The following is an 11271-nucleotide window of genomic DNA, read 5'->3' as shown; positions in this document are numbered from 1 at the left end:
AATTCTCAGGTATGCCAGTTTCCTCACAATGTTTTCCTTCGCCGTTTGAGACACGTGATATTTAATTTCTTAAAATGCACACAACTGAAAAGTTGGAGGAGCATGCCCCGGACCGAATTTGAACCCACATCTTTCGGAAACGGAGGCAGAGGTCATATCTACTGGGCTATCACGGCTCTCAATATCTATAAATTATAAATTACTATATTTCTATTTTTAATAATTATTCAATATCATCTTAGAGTTTAGTTAATTATCCAGCTGGATAACTTAAGTTTTAATTCTGAGAGTCCTATTTAATGTATACTAATATTATAAAGCTGAAGAGTTTGTTTGTTTGAATGCGCTAATCTCAGGAACTTCTGGTCCGATTTGAAAAATTCTTTCAGTGTTAGATAGCCTATTTATCGAGGAAGGCTATAGGCTATATTTTATTTCCGTATTCCTACGGGAACGGGAACTACGCGGGTGAAACCGCGCGGCGTCAGCTAGTTTATTATAAAGATAGGTGGTGCATGAATGCAAACATACACATAAATAAATAAAAAAAATTTACGACCTTCGGGGGTTTTTGAAAATGTCTAATTTCACGATTTCACGATAGCTATCAGAGGTCCTACTACGTGAACTAAATCGCTTATTACGATACCATTAGTCATCACTCATCACGGTTCACGCTTACCTAATCGTTCATTATTCATAGTTGTTACAGAACATGACTATACAGAGGTCGTGTACTGAGAAAATTAGTAAAATTAAATTAAATAAAAAAATACTGGACTTTTTCAAGTGAAGTGCATTTTTGCGGAACAATTAGGTTCTTATAAAAAAAATCCTTCATTACATTAAGTAATACAAAGTTGACAGAGAAAATAAAAAGTGCTAAGTGACTGCCTAACAAGTTTCAATACGACTATTGTTTAAATAATATTTTGCTCAGTCATTAAAAAGCTATTTATATAAATACACCTACCTAATTAATTACTAACGAGCCGTAGGTACATAGCTTACATCACAGTAGATATAATAAGCTTACATGGATGTAGGTACCTTGTGTTTAATAAATTAAAATGCCAAAATGTAGGTACGTAACAATGTGTCATAAAAACACACGCCTCTTTGGGAATCTCGTTTTTGGATGCCAGAAAGATAAGTTTGAAGATAATCGTACTAAATGTACTGGAAGGCCTCTTATCAATTGATAATAACCAATCGCTGGTGATAGCTCAGTGAGTGGTCACTGTACGTGTTAGCAAAATGTGTTACTCTTACACTCGTTTGAACGTTTCCCGTGTACTTATTCTAGTCATCATTATTTACGTAGTGTTCTTGCTTTTCACCTACAATGAAAAGCTTTACGAAATACGCGCGGAGAGGAAAGACATTTCGTACCTTAAACACAAGGAGTTAAAGTACATACTGCAATGGACGCGACGGTATAGTGCGCCTTTCGACTTCATGGGCGAAGGGAATTCCGCGTTTATAAAAAACAATTGTAAACACACGAACTGTTATGTGACAGATGACGCTAACTATTTCGTGAACCAGTCGGATTTCGACGCCATAGCCTTTAACGGTAGAGATGTGATACATTTATGGCCGTTTCAGTTTCCCGCTAATCGAAACCCGAAGCAAAAATACATCTTCGGCGCGATGGAATCTCCCGACAATTTCCCCGCTTGTGACGAATCTCTGGACGGTTTCTTCAATTGGACTTGGACTTACAAACTCGATTCGGACTTCCGATGGGGATACATCACAATATTCGACTTGAAGGGTGCTGTAGTCGGACCGGCGATAAATATGAAGTGGCCAGAGTTGGATCCGATTAGTGATGATCTGAAGATTAAGCTGTCGAGTAAATCGAAAGCCGCCGCGTGGTTTGTGTCTCATTGCAGCACTAAAAGTGGAAGGGAAGATTATGTGGAGAAGTTACAAGAAGAACTCGTGAGTTACGGGTGGACAGTGGATGTCTATGGGAAGTGCGGGACACTGAGTTGCGAGAGAAGTGAAGAGCGTTCCTGTTTTAAAAAAGTAGAAGAAGATTATTACTTCTACTTGTCGTTTGAAAATTCGTTTTCAGAAGACTATGTGACGGAGAAGCTTCTAATAGCTCTGAACAATTACGCTGTGCCGATCGTGTTTGGTGCGGCGGATTATAGCAGGTAATTTTACAACCGTTTTATTTAAGCTTCTGAATACATATTTACATGGGCGTAGCCAGGATTCTATCAGCCACAGTTTCGTCCGAAATCGGAACATCCACACAAGGTCACTTTTTCGAAGAAACAAAGTTAGTTAAATCTTTGAATATTTTAAAATTTTGTATAAAGCCGCATTAGACCGACCGCTCCGGGCAGCTGCATAAAAAATAAACCGACTTCCAAATCACAAAACTAAAAAGCGAAAAATAATATCGTATGTGCTATCTTCTAATCACTTTAAAGGCCAAGGTACAATGTATGTCGTTGTTGAAGGTGGTACACAGTGATGCATTAATTTAAGCCGATTAAACTATAAACTTTTAGGATTTCTAGACAGTTCTTTCCCGTGGTTGTTTCAGAAACTGCTTTAATTAATACGTCACTGGCATGGCACTTCAAAGTGATCAAACAGTAGCACATACGATGCCATTTTTCGCTTTTTAGTTTTGTCATTGAAAGTCGGTTTAATTTTTTTTTTTAAAAAGATTAAATTTTCATAATCAATATCCCGCCTATAATATATATGCGTTAAACAGGTCGTGATCGAAACATATTCAATTACAATTGCCTCGTTTTTTGTTTCATCACTACAACAGACAAACAGTCAGGATAACCTTGAAACACCTTAGTTCAACAACCATATACACCAGTTCGAAATTACATCGCCCATTCTTCAGCATGACCTGTCAGAAACGCGATCTCTGAGCGGCCGGATAATAAATGCCATTTGGACTTTTTCAAAAGTATAATATTTAAGCATCTAAATAACTATAGGATATACTAGTTGAGACGGATTCGACGTCAGGTGGCGCGACTTGTTTCCGTAAAGAGTGGGGAGTTAGAGAGGGGTAGCGATTGGTTGGCGGGAACGACTTGCGATGTAAGGCGTTCGTCGTTCGTCGTCGGTTACATGGCGGGAAGAGTGACTTGAGTGGAAAAGTGGAGTGTTGGTTAACAGTCAAGGGCGTTCTTAACCCTACACACAACGTGTGCACACAAGTGCGTGACTCCACTCAAGGTCATTCTCTTCCATTCTAGGGTTCTCTTCAATTAAGTTGTCCTGACAAATATTGTGACCTTCGTTCGACATTGGATTTCTTATTTTTGTAATCCACTTCTGAGTCCGTTACAAATATAATATTATAGTTGATAGTATTTTTATAACTCAATTTTAAAATATAAATAATTATAAAAGATATGCTGTTAATGGATATTGCAATGCAATGCTAATGCAAGACGTTGAAGGAGGTAAAGAGGTCAAATAGTTTGGAGTTACCTCCTTTACTCTCTCTGAGAGTATTATTAGTGACTCGTTTAACAGCAAGAATCTGACTATCCTCTGGCGATGATTAAAACTTAGTTCTGGTTGGGAATTTCTAAGCGATCAGACTATACTTTAGACCAATTACCTTTGGACTTGAATGGCACTTAAATTTACCATTGTCTGTCGTTTTTTGAGGGGGACGAGGTAAACTCACTCGTTGAAAATATTTAACACCAATAAATATATTTTGTGTTCTTACTACACACAACTATAACTTTAAATCTTTTATACACCAACGTATAGGTAATTCAACGCAACGAAACATCGAATCTTTACTTTTTTTTATTCTTTACAAGTGAACCACAATCTCACCTGATGGTAAGTGCTGATGAAATCTAAGATGGAAGCGGACTAATTTGTTAGGAGTAGAATGAAAATCCACACTCCTTTTTGTTCACGATATCGTACCGGGACGCTAAATCGCTTGGCGGTACGTCTTTGTCGGCAGGGTGGTAAATAGCCACGGCCTCACACCAGCAAGACCTGGACCAATTAAGAAAACCTCAATCGGCCCAACCTAAACTAAAACCTAAAATAGATCTAACTCAGGACTTTCATCTTGTAAATCCACCGCGCATACCACTGCGTCACAGAGGCCGTCAAATAACTTACTTTTGATGGAGGGTAAAGTCTAGTGAGGCAGGTCATGTCTTATGGCAATTAGTCTAAGGATGTTACACACCACTACATCAGGGAATATTAATTACTTTATAATCGATACCGCAGATAACAAAACGATTAGGTACGCGTCATTTTAGTAATTTAACTAATTCGGTTTTATGCGAGATTGCAAAGAAAGAAAAGTTTAGTTAGTCCAATTAAAGCTGAGTCGATAGGTGGATACGGGCACAAAAAATTAGAAACTACCTTCTGGGTGAAGGTAGTTTCTAATTTTTTGTGCCCGTATCTGTTTGTTTTATATCAAACTAGCGGACGCCCGCGACTTCGTCCGCGTGAAATTCAGTTATTCACAAGCCACCGTGGATTTTTTCCGGGATAAAAAGCTTATGTGTTAATCCAGAGTAAAATATATTTCCATTACAAATTTCAGTCAAATCGCTTGAGTAGTAGCGGCTTTAAAGAGTAACAAACATCCAAACATACAAATTTTCGCGTTTATAATATTAGTAGGAAGTAGGACTAGCAGACGCCCCGTTTCAAACACGTTGTTCCCTTTCCCATGGAAACTATTTCTATACTTCTATACCTACTAATATTATAAAGAGAAAATATTTGATGACATGGGTTAGTTTGTTTGCTTTGAATGGCCTTTTTTGCAGGCGGCTCAGGATCGTGATGTTTGGTGTACTACCTACGTAATAATAAAGATATTTATTAAAATTTTCTGTTTTAGAGGCAAAATATCAGTTTTTATATCTTTTAATTAAAGTTTCTGCAAAATAACTTTTTTTTCCTCGATTATTAGGTACTCAGTAGTATTTCCTAACTTGTAAGGGCCAGACTTAGTAAATAATACGGTTTAGAGTTTATAATTGGCCAAAACTACTTTTTCGGCCTTATTTATAAACGTGGATTACGATATGAACCTCAATTTCCTGCAAAGTAAAGTGAACTTAATTTCTACTATTTAAAGTTCACTTTACTTCGATAAAAAAATTGATTTTGAGAGAGAAGAAAGTAAATAATTGATTTTGAGAGAGAAGAATTACAGGCACGCGTGCGGCCGGAGGCCGCGCATTTTAAGTCATTAGATAATATAGCCAGAAGCCAAGAAGCCGTTACGAAGAGGCCAGACCATAAAATTCCAGCCGAAGGCCGAGGTACGCTAAGCCTTTGCTGGAGAGCAAATGCGCACGGCCAGAGGCCGCGCATATGTAATTAGGTGAAAACCCATAAAATTTTTAAAAGAAATCCATAAAAATGATCCCCAACTCCTCGACTATATGAGTCAATATAGAACCGTATGTACCATAGAACAATAAAGTTATAGGCAGGTTCTTATTTGGTTGCGTCTAACTTTGATGAGTACTTAAATATTAATAGACGATCTTTGAAACTTTCTTTACTTATTCTGGAGTATTTTATTTATTCATACTCGGGTTAGTTTTTTAAAGATTTTCTTTATCTAACTTTACTTGTTAAAACTTCCCTTAAGTAATAGAGTAAAATGTCTGCAGTTACGATAGATGGTCGTAGTTTAGAAAGCACTAAACTGGCAGTTGCAAAGCGTTTATTAACTGCATAGAGTTAACTAACTTCTAGCGAACGTTGTCTGCGATAATATTGTTACATTGTTACGGGTATTGAACTAATGTTGGACGCCAGGAGGGTTTGCGTTTAGTTGTTCTGCAGGCACCCTACCAAGCCTTTCAATAGTGCTAGCTCGGAGCTGACCCTCAGGGATCCGGTTTGTGAATACAATGTGATACAGTTCCCTCGTGCTGAGAAGGCGTTTCAAGAGGCTAAGAACAATAGAAACAACATCATGTTTAATCTAATCGTTACCTACGTATTAAGTAATGCGCGAGTTTTATATTAGTCTAACACTTACCCTTCTCAACACATCCAAAATATACTTTAGACAATTAAAGCAAAACTAAATCACTGACAGTAATTATTCACAAATGTCTGTACACAGTAGTAGCTTTGAAGCGACGACGCCTTACACAATGCAACCGTCTGACCTCAACTCAATCTCTCCACAAAATGGCCGATACAATAATACAATAATTTTAATTAATTGCAAATAACTAATACACGTCATACATATTCCCTATAAATTAAAAAAGACATTTTGACATTTTGGCTAGGGTTCGAACTCACGACCATATTAATTTAGGTCCGACAGTTTACCCACATTGCTGTGCAGTCTTTACTAAGCTATGTGGAAATGTTCTTCGTATTTGAAATATTCCTACTCATTGAGCTGCTATTCATATCAAATACCCCTACCCACACAAAAAAAAATTGCAAGTTATATATATTTATATATTTAAGCAGCAGCGATTTTCTTCTATTAGATATGTTACGTGTCTACTAAATCACCTCAAAAAGTGATCAGTATGTCTAGTGGCAGTTTGATACTGTGACGATCGCGTAAATGTAAACGCGATTTTGCAAGGAATTGAATTTAGTTACTCCATTATTATATATATTCCTCCACTCCTAGGTATTATTTGTTTAAATTCGACCAACTCTGCGCTTCCTAGTACGGTGTCGTCTTTTCAGCACCTTGGGACCCCAATGTCCATCGGCTCTTCGAATTATGTTCCCCGCCCATTGCCACTTCAGCTTCGCGAAAGCTACGTTGGTGACTTTAGTTCTCCTGCGGATTTCCTAATTTTTGATTCGCTCAAGCAAATATACTCCGAGCGTAACTTGTTCCATCGCTCGTTGTGTGATTCTGAGCCTTATGAGGCCCGTAGTTAGCGACCAACCCTGGCCCTGGCCGACTATAGGGCCAGGCCATTCTTAAAGGAAAGTTGATAATATGGTCCTTAGATTCACCAAGCTACTATTATGTGAGTTGGCGAGCTTAGAGTGATAATAACTCTTTAATGATCATTAACCTTATGTTAATGATAATGATCGGGACCGACGGCTTAACATGCTCTGTGGAGCTGCTGAGAAAAACTTAGTACCTCATGTATCCCAAATCAGGATTCGAATCCGAGACCTTGTGATTCGAAACCACATAGGCTAGCCTAACTAATAGACCAACAAGGCAAAAGTATTATTTAATTCTTCATAAGTTAGCCATTGACTACAATACAATCTCACCTAAAAAAGCGGGCTAACTTGCTATGAGGATGAAAATCCACACCCCTTTTGGACATCGTACCGGAACGCTAACGATAAAGTATAGTTTAATAGTGATAACTTAAGCCATAAACTTAACTCTAAATCTATCTCTTACAGATTCCTCCCACCCGGCAGCTACCTCAACGCAATGGAGCTCGGCCCGGCGGAGCTAGCTCGCCAGATGAGCGAGATCATTGGAGACAACAAGAGATACCACGACTTCTTCCGCTGGAGAAACCATTACGTGTACAGAGAAACTTCGTCTGAAGAAGATATCTGTAGACTGTGTGAGATGATGAATGATGACAAAGCGTCGCAGTTCAGTGTTTGGAACGATTTTAGGACGTGGTGGAATGGTGAACGATACGCGAACAACTGTCGATGAAGTTACCCGTAGGTTATGAAGCTACTGATGGTTTTTATGGAGTGATGCTTTGTGGAAATGAAACACAATAGTGATGTTTGGCAGCAGAAATAAAGGAATGAGACGGTGATATTCACTCAAACGATTTTTTTTAATATAGCCTTTTTTCCTCTTAAGTTATTCTGAAAGATTGTATTAGTAATGCTTAGGTAATACAATCAATGATATTTTATACTATAGATATGTTACGTGCCTCCAAAATCACCGCAAAAAGTAATCCGATTTTAGCGACTCCAATGAGCGCACACATGTACAATTTTATATTAACTTACAGTATATTATATTTATTACTTCCTGAACACACAACTTTAGACAATATTTAGGTATTATTTGTTTGAATCACGTTATGCGGCTAAATTAAGACAATTATGTACATTTGCCCGTCTCAGTTTTGATGTGCTAGTGCCCTGTCTCTAGTATAAAATATCTTTCACTACAATAGTGAATAGTCCAACGGATCGAACCTAAGACCTCGCACTTTGAATAGAAGCTAATGGGGCTTGTTAATATTTACTCGTACCTACCTAGTTATAAAAAACTTCAACTTACCTAAATATTTTACACTAGCCGTTCCCGTTGAGAATACGGGGATAAAATATATCCGATGACACTCGCAAATAACGTGGCTTTCTAGTGGTAAAAGCCTTATTATCTGACGACGTTACGCGAATCGCAGGAATTCGCTGGATGCAGGCGGCTCAGTATCGTGATGTTTGGAAGTCAAACTATTATAACTTATAAGTTAACAAAAGGCCTATGTCCTGCAGTGGACGTCCATCGGCTGATATGATGATAATGACAACCTTAAAATCACTTTGAGTACCTCTTTATAATGTGAGTCGTCATCATTGTTGAGCACGAGTCTCCTCCCAGAGTGAAAGGGAAGTTGTCTAAGGGTCAGGCTAATAGTCCACCACGCTGTCCCAATGCGTATTGGAGGACTTAACACACGCAGAGAGTTTAGAAAATTCTGAGGTATGCAAATTATGTTTTTCCTTCATCGATTGAGAAACGTGATAATTAATTTCTCAAATCACAACTGAAAACTTGGAGGTGCGTGCCCCGGACTGGATTCGAACCCACGACCTCCGAATCGAAGGACGAGGTCATGTCCACTGATGTCATGTCCACGAAGGCAAAAAAAAAGAACATTATCTATAGTAATATAGGGAATATTAGTATAGATAATGTTCTTTATTTCTTTGGCCAAGGACTAAGATCATCATCATCTTTATCAACCCATATTCGGCTCACTACTGAGCTTTAGTCTCCTCTCAGAATGAGGGGTTAGGTCAATAGTCCACCACGCTGGCCCGATGCGGATTAGCAGACTTCACACACGCAGAGAATTATGAAAATTCTCTGGTACGAAGTTTTCCTCACGATGTTTTTCCTTCACCGTTTGAGACACGTAATATTTAATTTCTTAAAATGCACGTGATTGAATCAGAAATCAGGAGATCTGCAGAAGAAACCAAAGTCATCGACATAGCTCAACGAGTTGCGAAGCTAAAGTGGCAATGGGCGGGGCACATAGTTCGAAGAGCCGATGGACGTTGGGGTCTCAAGGTCCCCACCAGGTGGACTGACGATATCAAGCGAATCGCAGGAATTCCCTGGATGCAGGCGGCTCAGTATCGTGATGTTTGGAAGTCCCAACAAAAGGCGTATGTCCTCCAGTGGACGTCCATCGGCTGATATGATGATGATGATGACACAACTGAAAAGTTGCAGGTGCATGCCTGGAACGGATTCGAACCTACACTCCCTGGAATCGAAGGCAAAGGTCATATCAAGGACAAATTCCAACATATTATATGTAGGAATAACGTGTTGATATTCAGTTTTTTTTCACTCAGATACGATAGATGGATAAATCGCTACTCAAAGGGACCATTTGCATGAAGCATGGGGCCGGCAATATAACGTCTATCATTACTCATTCGACCGTGTGGGGCAGAGTTTCCCAAACTTTTTTGGGTCGTAGACCCCTTGCCATGTTTTTCCGTGTTGGGTACACCCCCTATTATTTGTACTTACTTGTTTGTTGTGATACTAATATTCTGTATCCTACAACTTACACAATTTAATAAACATATATTTTTTTTTTACTTCATAGTTACTTTTAAAATAATGTATAAGTTTTGATAATATAAAATAGTATGATGTAAAAAATATGTGTATTATCAGTGTATGTGTTACGAATCATTATCATTATCGTGGAAACCATTTTCATTTAATGGACCCCCAAATTTTTTTCGCTGACACAAACCCCTTACAGTTTGTCATAGACCCCTAGGGGTCGATATAGACCACTTTGGGAATCACTGGTGTAGAGTGTGGGGCAGGGCCAGTCCGGGCTCCCAAATATTACACGCGCTAAGGGTCGGTGTACATCTGACGAATCGCGGCGGTTTATTACTATTTATTTATTTACTTATATTTAGTACGCCAACAATCATCATCATCATCATTAACAACCCATATTCGGCTCACTGCTGAGCTCGAGTCTCTTCTCAGAATGAGAGGGGTAAGGCCATTAGTCCGCCACGCTGGCCCAATGCGGATTAGCAGACTTTACACACGCAAGAATTAGGAAAATTCTCTGGTATGCAGGTTTCCTCACGATGTTTTTCCTTTACCGTTTGATACACGTGATATTTATTTCTAAAAAAGCACACAACTGAAAAGTTGAAGGTGCATGCCCCGGACTGGTTCGAACCCACACCGTCCAGAATCGGAGGCAGAGGTCATATCCACTGGGCTATCACGGCTCAATACGCCAACAATATTAAAAATTAAAAAATCAAATAAAATATGTCAAAAATTCTAATATGCATATAAGCAATAGGCGCATAAAACATTTATATAATTATAAGTCAACACATGACCTTGATCATAGAAGTCGATTCGCTTTCTACAATCGCAAACGCTTCAAAAATTAAAAAAAAATATATGGGAATGACATTTGCTATCGACAGGTCACGTGATCAAGTTATTGATCGGATCTGTCATTCCCATACATCTGTTTAATTTACGAAGCGTTAGCGTTTGTAGAAAGAGACGTGCCACATGGCTTCTCCCTGGATGCGAGATCCTTAGGCATAACGTCGCTATCTACTGGCTGTTAAACTAACTGGCAATGTCGAATATTGTCTTTGTATAAAAAATGCAGCAGTGATAGCCCATTGGATATGACCTCTGCCTCCGATTCCGGAGGGTGTGGGTTTTAATCCGGTCTGGGCATGCACGTCCAACTTTTCAGTTGTGTGCATTTTAAGAAATTAAATATCACGTGTCTCAATCGGTGAAGGAAAACATCGTGAGGAAACCTGCATACCAGAGAATTATCTTAATTCTCTGCGTGTGTGAAGTCTGCCAATCCGCATTGGGCCAGCAAGGTGGACTAATGGCCTTACCCCTCTCATTCTGAGAGGAGACTCGAGCTCAGCAGTGAGCCGAATATGGGTTGACGACGTATAAAAAATGCACAACCCTTAACAAATCCAGACACTTGTCTGCTTGTCTATCTCGAGTCCCATTATTTGCAGTCATTT

At 38.9% G+C, this 11271-nt stretch overlaps 1 protein-coding gene across 1 annotated transcript; it reads left to right on the top strand.

Moving 5' to 3' along the window:
• The first annotated feature begins 702 nt into the window (after positions 1–702).
• LOC112049296 (alpha-(1,3)-fucosyltransferase C) lies at positions 703–7810 on the top strand. The gene is made up of 2 exons (XM_024087136.2): positions 703–2165; positions 7408–7810. Exons 1-2 carry the CDS (start codon positions 1258–1260, stop codon positions 7673–7675), a joined length of 1176 nt encoding a protein of 391 aa, XP_023942904.2. The 5' UTR covers positions 703–1257; the 3' UTR covers positions 7676–7810.
• Positions 7811–11271: the final 3461 nt, after the last annotated feature.

Source organism: Bicyclus anynana, chromosome 17 (genome assembly GCF_947172395.1).
Source record: "Bicyclus anynana chromosome 17, ilBicAnyn1.1, whole genome shotgun sequence".
Lineage (NCBI taxonomy): Eukaryota > Metazoa > Arthropoda > Insecta > Lepidoptera > Nymphalidae > Bicyclus > Bicyclus anynana.
Note: the sequence above shows the minus strand (reverse complement) of the source record. Positions and strands in the feature narration are given on the sequence as shown.